The sequence below is a fragment of the Apteryx mantelli genome, chromosome 2 (genome assembly GCF_036417845.1).
Source record: "Apteryx mantelli isolate bAptMan1 chromosome 2, bAptMan1.hap1, whole genome shotgun sequence".
Classification (NCBI taxonomy): domain Eukaryota; kingdom Metazoa; phylum Chordata; class Aves; order Apterygiformes; family Apterygidae; genus Apteryx; species Apteryx mantelli.
In genome coordinates, this window is record NC_089979.1 from 118,449,100 (window position 1) to 118,469,717 (window position 20,618).

The 20,618-nt window shown below is 46.7% G+C and overlaps 1 protein-coding gene across 5 annotated transcripts; it reads left to right on the forward strand.

The window, feature by feature from the left end:
• The first annotated feature begins 1,455 nt into the window (after positions 1-1,455).
• Positions 1,456-20,233, forward strand: SLC25A38 (solute carrier family 25 member 38). 5 transcript variants are annotated; one of them, XM_067291333.1, is made up of 7 exons: positions 1,456-1,556; positions 3,812-3,933; positions 4,574-4,658; positions 5,184-5,363; positions 6,292-6,460; positions 7,069-7,235; positions 20,008-20,233. In XM_067291333.1, the coding sequence occupies exons 1-7, from the start codon at positions 1,521-1,523 to the stop codon at positions 20,047-20,049; spliced, it is 801 nt and encodes a 266-aa protein (XP_067147434.1). In that variant the 5' UTR covers positions 1,456-1,520; the 3' UTR covers positions 20,050-20,233. The 5 variants fall into 5 exon arrangements, with proteins under 5 accessions (XP_067147434.1, XP_067147432.1, XP_067147433.1 ...); XM_067291331.1 differs by lacking the exon at positions 20,008-20,233 and adding an exon at positions 15,553-16,510; XM_067291332.1 differs by lacking the exon at positions 20,008-20,233 and adding an exon at positions 8,318-12,416.
• The last annotated feature ends 385 nt before the right edge of the window (positions 20,234-20,618 follow it).

Here is a 20,618-nt window from a genome sequence, read left to right on the forward strand (position 1 = left end):
TTAATTCTACAGTCAAGCAAAAGGATGTTCACATGAGAAATTGCCGTTTCACTTTTAGATAAAGATGAGGACATACAGGCTGCTGGTGCCAAGTGGGAACTGCCTACAGGCTCCTCTGTTACAATTAGCCAGCCAAGTTAATCCTGCAGCCAAGGAGCATGGCACAGGCCTGTACCTACTTAAGTAAGTGGATCACTAATTCCTAAGTGTACAATAGTCTTCTGCACAATAGAGGCTCTGCAGATGGCAGTATATCGAACAGCATCCAGCCAGAGAGCCTGGCTCCAGCTTTGTTTTGCCCTAAGATGTGCTTTCCTAGGGAAAGCACCAGGAGAGAAGTGGGTGGGCTGATCCTCTTTTCCACGAGTTTGCAGGCAGGGTCAATCCAGGAAACATAAGAAGACAGTCACTCCCCTGAGGAGGGAACTGCATAATGAGAGAGAGAAGCTCACCAAAGAGAAGTCGACTGCAAAGGGCAGAAGGAAGCCCTCATGAAAAGCTTTGGTAACAGCTATGTTACATTTTCTCAGACAAGAACAGTCTCTCTTTCTTCAGGATTGCTATGTGGCAAAGTGAACAAACAAGTAGAAGTGGTTTGTGCACATGATTATTTCTGTGCCCAAGTTTTTCTTTCTAGGAATAACTCAACTTAGCTGAAGTGTGACATGTCTCTAAGCGCCTCCCCCTACACGGGAGGGCAGGCCAGGGCTCAGCAAGCTGGCAAGAGATTTCTCAGAAAAGCCGATCATTTAAGCAGCTGCGTAGTCCTCCTGTCTTCCTCCTGCTTCACAGATAAGAAAGGGACAGACCTGAAGAGGCAGCAGAGAAACCCAGTCTTGAGAGCTGAAGCATGTTTAAAATAAATCACCTCATTTCAGTGTCTAACTTCTTAAATTAAAATTTCTTAAAAACAGGCTTCCTCTGCTCCAGGCTCAAGATGTAGAAGACAAAGTAGAAACATAAATGGTAAGAAAATGATGGAGAGAAACTTGTGCTTTTGAATGCCACTATCTCCAGAACAAGACCTCTAGGGGGAGGGATGGGAAGGAAGAAATTAAAACAATACATTGTAAAATTTCCCTTCTGTATTGCCTTTGTTTTAGAGAATTCACTACATCTGTGCATTGCAGCAATTTAGTTGCTGGATATCAAACTAGCTGGGAAATGATGTAATAAAGAAGAGATCTTTTGGGGGCAGTGACTTAAATGTTTCCTATAATTTTCATTTAATAAACTCGCAGTCTTTAAATAATAACCGAAGAAAGCCAGCTTTCAAAGTGAGCCTTGAAGAAAGTATGCCAATGGTGGTACAAAAAAATTCAGTGGCAATAGGTAACATATGTATCTGTTGAAAAAGAAACATTCAGTAATAGTTCAGATCACTTAAATTCCACTCTTGGTAGGCTCTAGTATTTTGAGCCCTTAAAGACAGGCTGGTGTGTTTCTGCAGGGGAAGGTTTCAGTAGATTGGAAATTACACGCAGAAGACCACAGCGGCTGGTGTGGATAGGGGTGGCAGCATGGAAAGTTTGCAGGAGGAGACCGCTCTGCAGCGGGTGAGTTCTCTGCGTGCGGCAGAGCGGGCACCAGCACGGGAAGGACGCCCGGGCACGTCGCCCTTTAGGTCCGGCGACGCTCTCGCAAGTTACCGGAGCAGACCCACGCCGAGCCGCCGGCCGGGGGCTGCCGCTCGGCTCCCGGCCGCTGGGAGCGTCGTCCCCCGGGAGCAGAGGGAAGGGGCCGGTTCGGGGCGCGCTGCGCTGAGGAAACAAGGGTGCCCTCGGGTGCGCGCTCGCGCCCGCCGCCAGGCCGGCTGGGCGACGCGGGGCAGCGGGCCGCAAAGGGGGGCAGCGCGGGCCCGGCCGGCCTCCAGCGGGGGCGGCGGAGAGCTCCAAGGGAGGCGAGACCCCGGGGCCGCCCGCCGCAGACCGGCGCTGACCGGCCGCCGCGCGCAGCCGCGCCCTCCCCCACGGCAAGCGACGGGTTAAAGCAAGCGCGCAGACGCCCCTACGCGGCCGTGCTCTGCCCCCCGATTGGCTCGCGGCGGGCTGCTCGGATTGGCCAGCGGCGGCGGAGCGCTGCGAGCGTCACTCTGCCCCGCTTCGCTCACTGGTGGCGGCGCGGCTCCGGGATGCCGGGGCGAGCGGCGGAGGTAATGAGGCGCGCTCGTTCCCTTCCGTTGCGTGCCGCGCCGCGCCCCGCATGCTGAGTTAAGCAGGGTCTGCCTGGGGCAGCAAGTGGATGGGCGACCCCGTGGGGCTGCGTCCCCCCCTTACCATCGTCCTCCATGTCGTGGGGCCGAGCCGGTGCAGTAAGTGGGTAGGAAGCCCTGGTGTACCCATAAGCCCCCAGTGCTTAGCTTGCCCTGCCGGGGGGCGGGGGTGGCTGCGGTGTCAGGCCGGGTGCTTGGTGGCGCTGATGCGTGTGTTGAGCCAGGTACTGCATTGCTTCAGTGTAAATGTGTCTTCTTTTCCAAATCTTGTGCCTGTTTTCAGAAGGCCACTTCTTTCTTTCTCCTAGACCAGGTTATATCTTTTTTTTTTTTTGCCTCGTAACAGAGTCAGCGGGGATGTATCAGGCTAACGTGCTGTCGGAGGTGCGCACCAGCGTGCGTGTAGTTGGGAACCTGAAGGTGGTCTAGGCTGCCGAGGGGCTCACGCGTGAAGGGTGCTTCATGGCCTAGCAGCCGCGTGGTTATCAAGCGCGTGTTGTGTGTGGGACACGAGCTGTGCCGGCCCATTGCTCTGCCCCCCCCTCTGCGGGGAGCCTGGGGTGCCCCGGCCAGGAGGGCCCAGATTTGGCCACCACCAGGATGCTGTGGGATTAAGGACATCTTGGGAGTGTGCCCATGTCCTCTCGCCTATGGTTGCTCCCAACAGCGATGTGTTTTAGGGAACATGGCTGAAGAATCATAATGTATTTTGTTAGTAATGAGAAGTTTAAAAGTAAGCATTAGAGAATAGGAAGATGTAATTTACTTTAAAAGATTTATTATTACAAGAACACCAGCCATCAGGCTTTTGAATGTACCCCTCTAGAAACCATCACGCTACCAAAATGTTCTCTGCTGTGGTTCTGTCTGAGGGGCATAAAACATTATTATTCATTAGAATCAAATCAAATGATTGTATTGGAAATAAATCTCTGCCCTGCTTTGAGGTTTATGCCTTCCAGCTTGTCATCCAAAGAATACTGGGAGATGACGGAGTATGTGGATAAGAAAAAAGGAGCTTAGCTGACCTGGCAGCAGCTTGCTTTGAGTATGCTTGAGCTATGTTTGGGTGGAACACATCTTTCTGTCTGAAAAGTCAGGTTTTAAGGGAGACTCTCACTTGTTTCCATGGTAGTTAGGAGGCCTTGGTCTGTGGATCAGGCAAGGGTAAACTCGGAGACCTGCAAGCAGAATGCTGAACAGAAGCAGATTGAATCAGGGCTAAAGCACAGGTAGTTGGTGGGATGGTAGGAAGCTGATGCAGATTCCCTCTAATATGCATAAGAATGGTATTGACAGAAGAACAAATGGTTACCAAAGGGTTGCTAATGCATTTAAGTTTGACATTCAGAAGACTCTTTTCACCCATTAAAATACAAGGAGATTCTGGAACAACCTCCCAGGAAACGCAGAGGGAACAAAAACGTCAAATAAAACTTGATCAGTCTCTGAAAAGATCTGTGACATGGTTTCCTATATGAACAGCTGTACTCAGTGTTTGGGTCTGTCTCTTGTTCTTTTCCTGTGATATGTTTCCTCTTATGCCACTCTTAATCAAATAGCCACTTTAATATTAAAGCTTTATTCTTCCTCTTCCAGATGCATCCAGTCCTAAAGGCCTTTGTGTGTGGTTCCATCAGTGGGACTTGCTCCACCCTCCTGTTCCAGCCCCTCGACCTGCTGAAAACCCGCCTGCAGACTCTGCAGCCTTCTGTGAATGGGTGAGGGTGGGTGAGTGCATGGGTGCGTGCTCCATCATGGGCTTCTTCCTGGTTTCCTGGCCAGGGCTTAGAGTTCAGAGGCGTGATTCAGATGTTGAGAGTCTTTCTGAAACAGAGATGTGTTTTTATAGCATGGAGAAGATTCAGTATTTTGCCCCAAAGGAGTGAAGATAGTAGTTCTTGTGAACTCTACCAAGATGTAGGCACAGCACCTGTTGGTACTCATCTGAGAGCTCCATGTTTGCTGGAGTGGGTGCCAGGCAGTTTAACTGGGTGTCCTCTATGGTCTAAAAAATCCTGTGCAACTGCCATGTAACCTTTTCACATGCATGCAACTGCTTCCGTGTGCCACGTGCAGTCAACCATGACAACATCAGGTGTTGTTAATAAAGGAAGCAATCAAAAATGCTACTGAGAGTTGGCTTTACCTTGTGTCACAAGTGATGGATAAGCAGGAGGTGGCAGTGAAGCACTGGGCAGGATGACCAAGGAAATCAGGCTGAGAAGAGACAGAGCACCTCCGAGGTGCTGTAGCTAATGCACAGATATACCAGTGGAAGGTGGGGTAGCTGTAAAGTGTGCCTGACAGAGAGCAGAAATAGGTCACCTCTGTAGTCTTTGTTTCTTGTGTTCCTTTCAGGTCCAGTCGTGTTGGGATGGTAACACTGATCTTTAGGGTTGTTCGTACAGAGAGTCTCCTGGGGCTCTGGAAAGGTGTCTCTCCAGTAAGTGGCTGTTTTAACCCTGCCTTCTAAAAATAAATCCATAAATATATCTACTATTTATTACTAACTCTGGGCTGGATTTAAATGGGCAGCTCTTGTCTCTTGCAAAATTATGAATGAAACCATGTGATTAAGATGGTTCCATCCCATTTTAAGGAGTTAATATCATGAGTTCCACTGATTTGGTCATAGTGGTCACTGTGGATTTGCAGTGCTGAGCAGCTGAGCATTTGAATACCTTTGCAAATCTGGAGTGGCATCTGCACCAGCCTCATTTTCATCTGGAATATGCTTGTTGCTAGAAAACTGGAAGTGAGGAATGCATTAAATCCTGGCATCATTTCAACCGACTGGCTAACTCTGTGGTGTATTTCTTTTATCTTGTTTTCTTTCCTTAGTATATTAGTGCTCTTTTTTTCTTGTACAAAGCTTCCTGTCAAGTGTAATAATCTCTGTAAAGTTCTGTAGTACATTTTCTCTCACGTATGCTTTTTCTTTCTTCATCTGATTCTGTTTCTTCTGAAGTCTTTTGCAAGATGCATTCCTGGAGTTGGGATTTACTTCAGCACTTTGTACACAATGAAACAAAAGTTTCTAGTGGACCGTTCACCCACAGCCCTGGAGTCTGTCTTTCTGGGTGCCACCTCCCGTGCAGTAGCTGGGATTTGCATGCTTCCGGTGACTGTAGTGAAGACCCGATATGAGGTGAGTGTGACTTTAAGAGCTTTCTAATTAGTTCCCTGTTAATGATGTTGCACCCTTTCCCATTATGAAAAAGAAATTTCTTTTGTGTGGAAAAACCAAGGACAGTGAATCAAGATAGTCTGATTATCTGTATTGATATGTGATATGATGCCATGGAAATGGGCTGCTTTCTTGGCAAAAGATCCTGCTTTTTTTTTAAGCATAGTGTCCTCCCAGCACAGGTGAGCATACAGAAGCATCTTAGGCAGTAGCCTTAGATTTGCAGTGCTTTTTCATTATCTGGTAACAGTGTGTGTATTTCAACTTACCATGACTTCTGCTTAGCGTGGTAATGGTTTAGGGGGCAATGAGATTTCCCTCATTGAGAATGAGAACTGCTTTTACTGAGAAAGAATGCTGTGGAGGCAGCAAGCTGAGCCATCTTTGGGAACCAGTGCTAAGGACTTTACAGAGGAAGTGGATGGAGCAGGAGAAGTTACACTGAAAAAGCAGATATGTTCTAAGGCATGCTGGAAGTTCACCTTGTGCGCTAGCAAAACTGCAAGTTCCTAGCACTGAGGTAGAGTGGGAATTGTAGTTCTGATTTCATCATGGTTCACACATTATACAGAAAATGTCATGCCACGCCACTGATTTGTAGGCAAGGAATATAAGATGGGACAAAATTCACCCTAAGATTTTTAAGTTTCAATTTTATGCAATGCCTGTCTAATTATAGCATCTTTCATATTTTACCTTCTTGAAGGACTGTTTTAAAGGCTGAGGTAGATTGGAACTTAGTTGTGCCCTTGGAGCATCTTTTATATTGCCATCTTAGCCATCACATGGAGTGCATACTAACATCTGTTTGGACACAGTGGCCTCAGGGTGTGTAGAGAACTTGTTGGTCTGTGCCTGGCACATAGATGTCTTTTGTCTACCTTTGCAGAGTGGAAGATTTGGCTATGGGAGTGTATATGGAGCTCTGAAGAACATATATCAAACGGAGGGGGTTCGTGGCATGTTCAGTGGACTCACTGCAACGCTGCTGCGGGATGCTCCTTTCTCTGGAATTTACCTGATGTTCTACACGCAGACCAAAAAACTCGCCCCTCAGGGTAAGGCTGAACGTAAGGTGATGTAAGAAAGATGTTCTTCTTGCCCTGCAGTAAGCTATCTGCATGCTGTACTTACAGTCCTCTGACTCAGTAGGGAAATTAGTCTTTTGCAGGGTTTTAGGTGGGACGTTGGCCTTTTACCTGTGCAATACTGTAGCCCTGGATCAGTCCAGAAATGGAAATTGGTCTATTATTGTCTTTCATGGGGGGTCTGATGCATAAGGTAGATTAGTGAACAGTTGGGAGAAAGGTTGTGTTCAGCAGTGCTGTCTGCTGCTGATTGTCTTGTGTGCTGGGTAGTTTCCACTAAAATGGGGTGTCTGTGATGTTAGAATTAGAAGAACTGGCTGTGGCAAGACTCATACAACCTTTCTTTCTCTGAGTTCCAGTCAAATTCAGTTCTTTGGCAGTGAGTCTTGTTAACCAGTGCTAACTTTTAACTTGTAGTTGCTTTTCCTCCTGAAAAGTCTTCTCTGCCCTGCCTAGATTTTAACTCCTCTCAAACTCTGCTGTCGATTCTGTCATTTGAGAGCTTTTCACTTTGTTGTGCAGCATGAGTATTACCACACTGCTTTGTGTCTGAGTGAATTCCCTTTGCTCTCTGGCAGATCAGCTGGATCCAGCACTCATGCCCCTGCTGAATTTTGGCTGTGGGATCTTTGCAGGAATCTTGGCTTCACTGGCAACGCAGCCTGCTGATGTCATCAAAACACATATGCAATTGTCCCCGCAAAAGTACCACAGGACAACCCAAGCCATTGCCTTCATCTACAAGGTGAGGTGAATTTCTTCTAGTATATTTGATTACATCCTCATGTCCCATCCCATCGCCAGAAGCACAGCTAGGAAAGTTCTTGCCTTTTGAAGTAGGCGAACAAATATGACTATGCTAGACATGCTCTTGCAGTGAGGCTAATCAGTGTTAGCATGAAGCTGAGGTGGGTCATGGGGGAATTGCTGAGCAAGCTCAGAGTGCAGGAGCACAAAAGTGGGCATGTTCTAGCAGGCAAATCTCCAGACAAACCTCCCTCATGTTTTAGGCTGGTGTATGGCTTCATTTCAGTTCTGTCCATTCCACCTTGACTCATACACTGGTAGTGATGGAAAGTGCTTAGGCTATTTCCTTTTAACTGTGTGGGCATGCAAAGCTTGTAGGAGCTGTCTGCATCCAGCTTACAGCTGCTGCCGCCCCTCTAGTTTATCAGTGTAGGCACATCTGTGATTACCACACTGAGGCAAAGAAGGTTGCTTTAGTATGTGGCATGAAATACCAGTTTCAGAGAGAAAGCAGCTACAAAGCAATTCTTTGACCTTTGGACACTAGAAGGGAAATGAGTGTCCAGATCTGTATTCAATGAACTGGGTAGAGATCTACTCCACACTCACCTTTCCTTGGAAGGACAGCTACTGTGATGCATTTTTCCTTCATCCATGTGGGCATATTAGTGTGTGCTGTTAATTAAGTGCAGGTCTAAGCCTTCTTTGAAAACCAGGCCTTCTACCATCCCCACGATAAGATCCTGAGGTGCAGGTCTTGCTGGAAGTAAGGACAAGTCATTTTCCTAAAGTGGCTTGAAACTGTTAATCTCTCATTTCCTCTTTGCTGGGCTTGAGTGAAATTTTCCCTGTTCTTTGTCATCCTGGCATACTCTTCCCCACTCACTCTTCCTCTTTCAGCGAGTAGCAATTGCACAGTGCTACAAGTTCTCCCTAAGGGTTAAATACTGTTTGCGCCTGGATCTTTTGGAGACGAGTCTGGGTCTGAGCTGAAATAGCTGTTCCATGCAATAATGATGAGGAATTAAAATGTTGGAGGCACATGGTGATGGACTGCTGTTTGCCTGTCTCGTGTTGCAGGACTTTGGGTTGGTCGGCTTTTTCCGAGGTGGTGTGCCCCGGGCCCTAAGGCGTACTCTGATGGCAGCAATGGCATGGACTGTATATGAACAGATGATGGAAAAAATGGGCTTGAAATCTTGACTGACTTGCACTAGAAATGACCGGCCTCACTGCTTTTCCTGCTTGCTGTGATCAGCTGGCACTGGGAAGTTCCCAGTTCCACGGATGAATAAACCTTCTTCAGCTGGGAAGAAGAAATCCCTTCTGAGATGGGGATTAGGCCTTTTGACAAGTAGAGGAAAGATGGATCGTATTGCCACATCATTTGAGTAACGCATTCCAAAAGGACTGTACTTGCAGAGACTGCCGTGGGAAATAGCAGGGTTTCCACAGCCTGAGAGCTATGCTGAGAGAAGCCCCTTTTAAAAATAGCTTTGTGCTCACCACCTTTATGCAATGAGAAATTTCTGAGCAGAAGCGTTTGAGGAGAAAACAGTGAAGACAATGCCAATTGCAGAATCTGTCAGCCTGTTCCTTACTGGTGTGGCCATTAAGGCCATATTGATTCACCATCTGATGTAGATTCTCCTTCCTCATATGATTTGTTCTCACAGGGGAACATTGCAGAGGATGTTAGGAGACTGTCTGTGTCTCTTAATGCTTATATTGCAGGGGTGGATGGAAGAGAAATGAAAGGCTAAAAGAAAGCTAGGAACGCAGTCTGTGTCATCACTTGCCTGCTGTGCTTGATAGCAGAGAAAGTAACTGGAACCTCCTTGCTATGTTATTTGCTTTTACCTAAATGAGCATCTTAACACTTTTCAGGTGTGCTTCTGTCTCTACAGCAGTGCTTGCACAGGAATTAAGAAGCATAAGGCACTTTAATATAGAAGTAGAGAGAGTTAAATTGCTACCAAAGTTGTATTAATTCCCTGCAAAACATTTTTCCTGCTGGTCTGACTGTATCAGGAATACTCCAGTATTTTTTTTTTTTTTTAAATCCAGTTCTACTACAGACTTACCTGCTTCATATCATTCATTTGCTGATCCCCGATCTCCACTCTCAGTGCAAGCTGGTCCTTAGATGTAGTTTTTAGGGATGTAGCTCATAATACATAAATGTATAATGGAACCAGATATTGGCACTTCAGATTTCACTGAGAAGCTGCTGCTGATTGCATGAGGAATATCTTTGGTTTTGGCAAGAGAAGGTTCTTCCTTTCTGTAAACTTTCTCCAAACCTTTGAGGCCTCTGAATGTTCGACAGAGAACTTTCATCTCTGGGCTCCACACAAACCCCAAACAGTTTGCAGATGATCATTCTCTCTTAGAAGGTAGTCCATTCGTATTTCAGTATTCCTGCTGTTAGACTGGGAGTCAAACCTACTCTTTCCATCAGCTGTGCCTTCTTCCTCATTCCTACTTTGTTACGCAGACCTGATAGCTTGTGATTTCCAAAGTCAGATACAGCACGTTCCCTTCTTCACTTGTGCCTCAATGCTGCCTGGCTGAGTTGAGACTCTTGCAGCTCTGTTGGTATTGCTGCAAAGATGGGCATGGAAGTCTGTATCCTATTCCATGGCGTGCCTTGCAGACAACATAGCTTTGGTTCTTATTTTCTTAAATATCTAGGGGTATTAAAATTTACTTGAAAACAAGAGCAGAAGTCTCTAAATATGAAGACATGACATACTCTAGCTGTACAGGCAACTGGTATTACCTACTGTTCTTTAAATTTAAAGTGTAATTTGCACAATCAGTGCTTGCCCTGGCAGCTTCCTGAACAGGAGATTAGAGGGGACATAGGTTGTAAAAGATGTTCCTTACCAGAGTCCAGCCCCAAGAAGGTTATGATGACTGACAGAAAAGTTAAATCTAGGGAAAGTCTAAGGGACAGGCTAGAGGCTTGGAAGGTGCTGTCTGTTTTCAGCCTCAGCCCATCTGTGATGGAGGACTGGCACTAGACAGCACGGAAATCTCCAAGAGTGGTAGGAGGGTCCTGTGTACATTTGTCTGCATGTTAAGAATAGAGTACTGCATCAAATCATTCCAGTCAAAATCAGTTTGTGGCTGACAAGCTGCCAGATTCCCTGTGCTGCTTCTGACTGTCAGACATGTGGACAGATCATTTGCCATATCCTAAATATGAAGAACTTTTCTTTTGCTGTCCCTCCTGCCCCTGGCAACCTGAAGGGTGCCTGCGTGAAACAGCAGTGGAAACTGCTGTTTATTGCCCCAAGCACTACAGGCTCAGAGAGCCGGAGAACCAAATCTGGGGTTACTGACCTGGCAGAGTAAGGTGGCAACTGCATGAGCTGCTCTGAGTCTTTTATTTCTTTAAGCGTGGGATCAAACCAACACATTATACTAGAAGCCTGAATTTATTTGGGGCTTTCTGAATCTGTTGTGTGAAGTGGATCTATTTCTCATCTTGGGCTGTGACAGTCCAGGGCTGTGGATGGTGTCCTGCAAGATGCCTCATGAATATTGTGTTTCCTGATTTAGCAATGGCAAAGCAGAGCAGTGTGCAACTTGTGCAGATAGAAACTTAAGTTCTTAAAAATGACTGTCAGGTGTTAAATCTTGAATTAAGTAATCTCTGCATCAGAAGCCTGAAATGCGAGAACACTTCAGCAGCTTTTATGCCCTATACTCTTGCTTGGTCAAGTAACAAAGGAAGAAATAGAGAATTTCTTTGGAAAAGTTCTTCCATTCCCCTCCCTTTGTGGAGGATGAGGAGGGCTCTTTGTTGTTGCAGTAGTGTGAAAAGGTATATGCCTTTGACTCGTGAATTAGCCTGGGCTCCTCTGAGTTTAAGAAATAGAGAATCTGAACTGCTCTGTGTTTCATCAAAACCTTGGTGCTGCAAATCCAAAATCTTTCCCACGTGTGTGCTGGGGGAGTGGGTTTTGTGGTGCAAGTTTTTTTGGTTTTCTTCAGTATTTCTTTTGTCAGGTCCCCTATACATGGGGGAAAAGGAAGCCTAAAGTTCTGCTTTGTGGTCTTCTGAAAGCTGTTTGAACATAGGCAGGCACAAGACTATTTTTGAGCTCTGATCCTTACCCTCCTTCCTCCTCTTCCCTCTCCACAAAAACATTCTGTTTCTAAAGTGATCCATTGACCTTACTTCTCAAAAGTTATAGCAAGTTAAGAAAGACAAGTGTGTGAACTTGAAGATTAGGTTTACTGCTCTTGAGGTCATGTGCTTCTCATTAACAACAAATGGCCACTGTACAACTGGAATACAACTTAAAATCAAAGAAAATTTCAGAGACTGGCACTGGATCACTTACCTGCATCATCCCAATCCTATTAGATATTCATTTACAAAGACACCCTAGCTTGGATTACAGAGATGGTGGGGTTGGAAAGGGTGATGCTTTCTGCGTATGCCAGGGGTGCAGTCAGATCCCTCTCTGAATGACCTGAGTTGCTGGCCATACATTAGGAGTGAATGTGCACTAGTATTTTTGCTCTCTTTGCCCATGCAGCTGTGGTGGCAGAACACAACAGTATAACCCATTGAGGCAGTCAGTATTTAAGTGAATTATAAGGACACAAGAGAAATAGTCTGATTATTTATTTATGTTTTAGAAACTGTTTGCATTCTTCCTGTGCCTGATGGCACTGTTTAAACACAACTGGAGCTTTGGAACATTGTCTAGGTTTGAGTGCTGTGAATGTTCTTGTGTCTGTATAAAATATTTATGTGAGAAGAGTATATTAAAAACAACTATGGTTGCCAAAATGAACTGTCATCTCTTCAGTGTTTATATCAAAAGAAAGGAAGGAGGTGGGGAAGAAGCTTAAGAAAGCAAAGGAAGCTACCAAAGAGAACAGAACTGTTGACTGAGTTCAGATCTAATACATCGCAATGCATATTCTCTTTCTCTCTGGGGCATAATATATAAAGGCTGTGCTAGTACAACCTAAATCTGCTTTGCTTAAATGGAGAAACACATAGCCATGGGGATCTTGTCTTTTTCACAGCTTCCTCTGTCTGCCTGTTGTGTGTAAAGACTGATGGAGTTTGAATCTCAATACCAACTATTGAGATAGCAACCTTTAGGATGGGAGGTTTTTGAGCACTTAGGAGAGACTAATTCTCTTCAGTCTTTTGCCCACCAGCTCGCTGCTACTCAGGCAGTCTGATCTCAGTAGAGGACCAGAAACTGTGTCTGGGACTTCATTCTCTGCTAGATTGCTGGGATCTCCTTTTCTATTATCACAGCATGCTCCTGTCCTGGGCTTTAATGTTAGGCAGACCATGCTAAGCGATACATCAGTATTGTTGATACTGATGTCTTCTAGATTTGAAGGTTCCCAAAGCTCTTTTCTCTTTGCAGATGTTGCCTAAATGATGTGTTCTTTTGTGGAGCAGTTTTCATGGGGAGTTACTGGTGTGGGATTAACACACTCTTATCAGACAGTCCCACAGACTTATCAGACAGTGTGCAGCTCCATGCCAGCTGGACCCAAATGGCTCGTGCATGCCTTTGATACCAGGATAGGCTGGTGGTAGTGCCAGCTGTTAGACACAGGCCTGCTTGGAGCTCTCCTGCTGCCTTGGAGAACAGCTTCTGGGATAAGAGGGAGTTTCTGTTCATGCTGCTGACGGCTGTCCCAGCTGTGAGAGAGGAGACAAGCTTCCCTAGGGTGCTGTCCTTGTAATAAAACATGGAACTACTGATTTGTCTTCCACCTGAAAACCAGGCAAACACTCTTTGGTTTCTTTATTTAGTTTTGAAAACATATTATGTGCCAAGCACAATCACTGATACCAGTACTGAGCAGAAAATATTCCTCATCTGAGGGTACTGGGTTGGGACCCTGCGTGGTGTTTTGGGGAGTTGTTTTTGTGAGATTGGCAAGGGCCGGTGCAAAAGACTGGCCCCTCAGGTTTTGCAGACAGCATTCTGGCCCTGTTAGTCTTGTATAGTGAGTGCACTGGTGAATAGGTTAGTGATGTTCCTGCGACTACTCATCATCTTCCTGCCCCTTTTAGTAGGACCAGTGGAAGAAAGGCAAGGTATAAATGCCAGTTTTGGCTGCTCATCTCTTAGAAGTAATTGCTTCGTTTCCCATTTAGCAAATGAAATAAGAATTTTTGGGGAGCAAGGAATTAAAGCCATTTCAAAGAAGAAAAATTCAAGCAGCTTGCACTATGTTTGCACAGGCATTTATTTGAGATTTAACACAGCTGTTAACAGACATTTTAGTTTTTCAAAAAAGCATGAGCAAATTAAAGCTAACAGAAGCAGCATAGCTCAGAGAGTCGAAGTACGATGAAGAACTCATGGAGGAGGATGTGTTGGTGTTAGGCAAAGGTGGAATCACGGTGTGGGCATCCCCTTCTCATGGGGTGGGGGTCCTGGGGGCAGTCCAGCTGTCTGAAGTAGGGTCCACACCATATAGGATGGCATCAGTCTTTTACAGCTCACCCCGTTGTTCCCCACAAAAGTAGCAGCTTAAACCAATCACAAGCCGAATTCTCTTTTTATCCAGTCAGTTTTCATTCTTCCCTATAACTCCCTTCTTTTACTTCTTTATCACTAATTTTCCCTACGTTCTACCAGAGTTGAGAATTTCTGCAGTGTCATCTCATTTTCTTAGGAGTCATATACACAAGGCTCTGCTGTGTGGTACCTCAGGCCATACACCAGCACCACCTGCTGTAGTCAGGGCTGTGCTAGATATCAGGCCCACTTTTTCCGGCAGAAGTCTGATAGGTCTAACCGCTGCCAGCAGAGCGGTGTACAGAAACACCACTGTGCCTGGAATGTGCTGCAGACAACAATGGCAAAGTCGTCTCCTGGCTCAGGAGAGCCAGGACATCTCATATTGATCAAACTGGGTGCACCCACCAGTCTACAAAAGCAGATACAGATAAGCAGACTGAAGAAAACACATCCTGCAGGAGAGAAACAGAGCCCAGCCAACCTCCATGGGCCAATCAATAAAAGAGCTGCTGAGTTTCAAGTGTTGCGTGAGCCCTTCCTTCCTGCCCCACACTGCCCTCTGGCCCTGGGGCGTGAAGAGGTGGTCTCTCTTCTACACTGAGCCCCAAGGGCGAGGCGAGGAGAGGGCCTGGCTTCCTTGGGGCTACTGTGCCTAGGAGACAGGAGGAGTGTGGTGGAGGGTTGCAAGGTCACTGGGGGCCCGGAGGTGGGGTTTTTCAGTCGCAGGACAACAAGGCAAACGGGGGTAGCTGTCTTCAGGTACTTCTCTCTTCAGCTATCTAACACGTGTTTGAAAATCGAGTAAGACCCTCCTCAGAGTTTTGCAGATAATAACACTGGTCCAATTGAAGGAGTGTGCAAAAGAGGTGTTCCTTCTAAGAAGCAATGGGTTTCACTACCAGCATGAAGATGTGCTGGATTTCAGCAGGGTGTTCCTTCCTTTCTAATTGCTTCACTGGGAGTTCTTTTCAGGAGTAGGTCAATTTGTTAAAACTAAAAATATTTGCCTCCCTGTTTGGCACTTGTGAGAGTTCCTCTGGATTGCTATGCCGGCTTTGGGCTTCTCCACACAAAAAACCCTGAAATACTGGAGGAGCCCAGCCTAGGGTCAGAGAGATGATCAGGTGCTGGAGTACATGATATAGAAGGGGAGGTGGAGGGACCTGGGCTTGTTCAGCATTCAGAAGAGAAGGCTTCCTTTCAGAAGTTTGCAGCGACTTCACTGTTACCTCTGTGCATTTGACTGTGCTACAGCTACAAAGAAAGAATATTGGAATCAGCTGTCTTGGTGGTGGAGTTGCCAGTGCTGTAAGCATAGTGGAGGCCGGTGCATATGGCCTTAAAGGTGTTGGCTGTTATTAGAGCTCCTTAGAATATAATCATTCTTGTTTTTTCTGACACATGAAAAAGCTTTCAAGTTTTTGCCTTCTGGTTAATGAGACCAAAGAAGAGCAAAAAAATTATTTTATATTGTGCTTAGTCATATGACCTTAACTGAGAGTGACACTGTCGCTTGAAGTTACCAGGTCTCTTTGTAAAAGTAGAAGGTTGTATGTGTATGTAGAGGCACACACATGCATGCACACATGTGTGTGCACACAAATTCATGAAGTCATGAGCTTTATCTATGCCGGGTTTCTCAACTCAGCGTGTTAAGACTCTTGGAGACCCAGTGAGTATACGATAATTTCGTAACAACTCCACAACCTCTCTGGGCAACCTGGTCCAGTGCTCAGTCACCCTCACAGTAAAAAAGTGTTTTCCTACATTCAGATGGACCTTCCTGTGTTTCAGGTTGTGCCCAGTTCCTCCTGTCCTGTCACTGAGCACCCCGAGAAGAGTCTGGCTCCGTTGTCTTTACTGCCTGTCTTTACTGAGGCTCTTGCTCCTGGAGCACCAACGAGAGTTGGAGCGGCAGGTGGCAACGAAGCCTCGGTGAGTTACTTGCTACCCTCTGGGTGGTGTTTTGCGAGCGTTCGCAGCTTCCCACAGGGCCTTCCTGAACAATGAATCAGGTGGCCCGCAGGGGAACCAAAAGGATGAGGATAAGGAGGAGGGAATTCTGGGATAAGATCTGGGCCATCAAGGATTCCGTGAGATTGCCAGAGAAAGATGAAGCGGAACCAATGGAGGTTGATCCTCCCAGTGATGACCCATGGAGGTCGATCCGCCAGTATACAATGAGGTGGAGCCGATGGAGGTTGATCCGCCACCAGCAAAGGTGGCCTGCCAAAACCCCCCAGCACCTGGAATGGCTTTCCATCAGCCGCGACAGCAGAGGCGTGCCAGGAGAGCCAGGGGGTGGCACGGCCATCGAGCTGGGCCCAGCCTCCAGCCCCCCACCAAAAGAACAAGGTGAGGGGCTGCGTGGAACAGACATCCGCAGGCGGCAAACAGAGCGCAGCCACCAGCCTGCCGCCAAAAGAACAAGGTGAGGGGCTGCGTGGAACAGACATCCGCAGGCAGCAAACAGAGCGCAGCCACCAGCCCGCCGCCAAAAGAACAAGGTGAGGGGCTGCGTGGAACAGACATCCGCAGGCGGCAAACAGAGCGCAGCCACCAGCCTGCCGCCAAAAGAACAAGGTGAGGGGCTGCGTGGAACAGACATCCGCAGGCGGCAAACAGAGCGCAGCCACCAGCCCGCCGCCAAAAGAACAAGGTGAGGGGCTGCGTGGAACAGACATCTGCAGGCTGCAAACTGAGACCAGCCAACCCCCATAGGCCAATGAATAAAAGAATTCCTGAGTTTCAAGTGTTGTGTGAGCCCTTCTTTCCTGCCCCGCACTGTCCCCGCACGCCCTGGGGCGTGAAGAGGTGGCCTCTCTTCTGCCCTGAGCCCCGAGGGAGAGGTGACGAGAGGGCCTGGCTGCCTTTGGGCTGCTGTGCCGGGGCGATGGAGGAGTCTGGCGGAGGGTCGCCAAGGTCACTGGGGGCCCGGAGGCGGGTGTTTTTCCGTTGGCGGTCGAGAAGGCGAATGGGGGTAGCTGTCTTCAGCTCCTGCGCTCTTCAGCTACCTAAGGGGTGGCTGAAAATGGAGCAAGGCCCTCCTTGGAGGCGCACCACCACCACCACCACCGGATCGATCGAAGGAGCTTTGCTCCCCTGGAGAAGCAAAGGGCTTCAATTCCAGCACAAAGACGTGCTGGATTTCAGCAGGGAGTTCCTTCCGTTCTAATGGCTCCATTAGGGCTAATTTGCTCAAACTGCAAAAATGTTTGCCTCCCTGTTGATTGGCCCTTGTGAGAGTTCCTCTGGATTGCTGTGCCGGCTTTGGGCTCCCCCCACCACAAAGAAGACTGGAGGAGCCCAGCTTAGGGCCGCAGAGGTGACCAGGTGCTGCAGCACGTGGCATAGAAGGGGAGGTGGAGGGACCTGGGCTCGTTCAGCGTTCAGAAGAGAAGGCTTCCTTTCAGAAGATTCGCAGTGCCTTCGCTTTTACCTCTGTGCGTTGCATGTGACTGGGCCACAGCTACAAAGCAAGAATGTTGGAATCAACTGTCTTGATGGTGGAGCTGCCAGTGCTGTGAGCATTGGCTGTCTGGTCACTGTTTTGCTTGAAGAAGGACTAGGGAACGTCAGGGGAAGCAGTAAATCAAAAGGAAGCGGTAAATCTGGACGAGGAAATGGCAGTCTCACAAAGTACAGCTGCCTTAAAGGGGTTGGTTGTCATTAGAGCTACCTAGAGTACAAGCGTTCCTTTTCTTTCTGGCGCATGGAAAAGCTTTCAAGTTTTTGCCTGCTGGTTTATGAGACCGAAGAAGAGCAAAATGATTATTTTCTTTTTATATTGTGCTTAGTCATACGACACTAACTGAGAGCAGCACCAGTACTACGTTGCTTGAAGTTACCAGGTGTCTCTGCAGACGTAGAAGGTGGTACGTGTATGTAGAGACGCACGCATGCACGCACGCACGCACGCACGCCTGGGGGTGCGCACAAATTCATGGAGTCATGAGCTTTATCTTTGCCTGGTCCCTCACACTACTACCTCTATTACTGCAGTTGGCTGTGTGAGGTCCGGGAAGTTATAAGGCTTCGCTGACACTTGTGTGTGCATACTTTCTTGCACACATTAGGCTAATTTATAGTCTTGGAAAAGGAGAGCTTAAAATGTGCACGATTGGTGTTTAATTCTTTTCTGAATGGATGTGTTTTTTAGAAGGAACTCTTTGAGGTTGGCAATTGGTGAAACTTTTCTGTATGGGGAATAGTGTCCTCTTCTTGAAGCCTATTCTTTTTTTTTTTTTTTTTCCAAACCGCAGCTATAAAACCCCCAAGAACCTTATCTGCCACCTCTTCAGCGTCCTACTTGCAGCAGTTGATATAAATCGGACTGCAGGTGTGGCAAAAGTCTCGGAATTTAACTGGAAATGGTTTCACAGAGCACGTTTCTCTGGTCTCTTTCTGATCCCTGGTTCTGTGCGCTCATACATGGGCAGTGCTCCTAGGAGCAGTTCCATTTCTGGGCACAGATTGGGCAGCTATAACGGCGGCCCAAGCCTTGTGGCTTGGGCAAGGACAAGGATGCAAAGCCAGGTTGCTCTTGGTTGTTCACCTGTTGCCAGCCTCTTCTGTAGATACAGCAATTCATGAGGATCTATCAGGGTAAACACATTGAAGACTGTTTAAGAGTTACGTATTGCGAAAATGGTTAACGATTGCGCTTCCTTTTCGGAAGCATGCAGAACAGTATCTTCAAGCAGAGGAATAGGTGCAGTGATCGCATCTGCCAGCCCGAATGTTATTACTTCCCCAGACCTCATTTCTATGAACTTTCATAGGTCTTGTACTGGTTCTGAAAGTCAGCAAAATCTATTGCTTGGGCTGGTAAAGTAATTATACAAGTATGAGCATACCAATTGCTATTTATCCAGTCTCTATACCTATACTGTTTAGCTTGGCAGTTGATGGTCTTCAGCTTCACTATAAACAGTCATTCCCGGAGCAGCTATTTACTTTTATTTGGTGTATTTAGTATTCAGTTTAGAACAAAAGCAATTTAGAATTCAGAAAGGGATGCCTGTAGTAGTAAGACACAACAATGCAGTCTCAGGGTATTGTAAAATACACCTATGCTGCATTTTATCATTCTCTTCTAGCAAGTCAGGTTTGCTGCCACTACGTCTAGTGCCAAAGGGCTAGCGGTAACAGGTTTTGCACAGAGTGTCTTAGCCCTTTCTGACTAAATAAGGTGGCTCCAGGCAGCATTTACCAGGTAATGGTGGGGCAGTTCAAAGGTTAGCCGATTCCTTCACCTTAGCTGAACGTTACTGTACTGTAGCCGAGTGAGCGCAAGGGAATGTGCACTGGCTTTTCAGTTTCTCCACTTTACCGCACAGTGTGTTCACTGCAGGTCACTGCAATGGTGGCTTAACTGAATACATGGGGCAACAAAGTGCAGTGGGTGAGAACTGGGCACACGCTTGCTTCTGCCAGCCTTGCGACAGTATGGTGGCCTTCAGCAGAGACGCAGCATGACCAGTGCACAGCAGTAAGGATTTAACTTGCAACAAAGCTCTTTTAGAAAGCAATGTTTACCATTAAAGTCACATACACTGTACCCATTTCTCAGAAATTAAGTTGATACCCCCAGTGTCTAAAATTAGAGACAGTCATTCTGATGTGCCATATGCAATGCTATGTATTTTCAGCTCATCTAAGGATACCTTTTAGTATGTGTGTTTTCAAGGGATAACTGACTGTTTTAAAGACTTTGGGGAGGAAGATGTACTTGCGCGTACTTTGTTAGTGATTCTTGGATTAAGAAATCTGTAATCTATTTAATTAAACAAATAAGAAGGAAAAAGCATTGAGTACAGAAAATCGGACAGCCGTCTTCAGCATTAGACATTGGGGGTATCAATGTAATTCCTGAAAAAGGGGTATAGGATGCACGGCTATCATGTTAAACATTCTCTTTTAAAAGCCTGGAAATGGAAGAATGAGTCGAATCGTACCCCAGCAGAAGTGACAGTAAAATTGCAACGTTGACAGAATTACAGGATGTTGAGGTTGGAAGGCTCCTCTGGAGTTCATCTTGTGCAACCCCCCGCTCAAGCAGAGTCACCAAGAGCAGATTGTCCAGGATCGAGTCCAGATGGCTTTGGAATATCTGCCAGGAGGGAGAGTAATGTTAAGAAATTTAATAGTAGTGTTAAGGCCTAGCTGATTAGAAAATGGTTAAACATGTTTATATTGGAAAGTTCTGGAAACCATTGGGCTATTGCCACATGGCTTGTTTATCTTTAGCCGCAAGGTAAGAAGAAAGCTAACCCTGCCCAGAGACAGTGAAGATACCCAATGGAGAGTGAGAAGACCCCAGACCTGATGTTTCTGTTGGATCGGACGATCACGTGAGGGACGGGTAACTGAGACCTGTAGGGGTATAAATACACAGGGAATTTTCCATTTGGGGGGGGTCCCTCTTCCGAGGTGCCCAGCTCAAGCTGTTCACGTTACTTATTTAAATAAAGAGTTAAACAGAGAATTCTCAACCCAGCATGTTAAGACTCTCAGAGACCCAGTGAGTATATGATAATTTCGTAACAGTTTTGGCGACCCAGATGGGACTCTGGGAATTTGTTGCAGGATTCAGGAGCTTACGGATAATGAGGCATTCCCAAGCCGGCTAAGGGCGTTCTGCCCTAGGAATTGCTTCCTCCTTCGTGGGCTAACTGAATCTTAAGCAATTGTCTTAACAGGCTGAAAGGGTTGGGGTAAAGGATAAGTCTTAGGGTTCAAGTCCCTAAGAGTGAATTTGTTAGGTCTGAGTCCTAGCAAGAGGTAAATTGTGGGGTTTGAGTCCCTGAAAGTGAGTCTGTTAGGTTCGAGTCCTGGAATGTTAAATTAGAAATTTGCAG

Bases quoted from the DNA above. Each gene is read 5' to 3' on its own strand.
- SLC25A38 (XM_067291330.1), top strand. From the start codon at position 2,132: ATGCCGGGGCGAGCGGCGGAG. The intron at 2,153-3,811 runs GTAATGAGGCGC...TTCCTCTTCCAG, and splicing joins TGCCGGGGCGAGCGGCGGAG to ATGCATCCAGTCCTAAAGGC. The intron at 7,236-15,531 runs GTGAGGTGAATT...TCCTACATTCAG, and splicing joins CCATTGCCTTCATCTACAAG to ATGGACCTTCCTGTGTTTCA.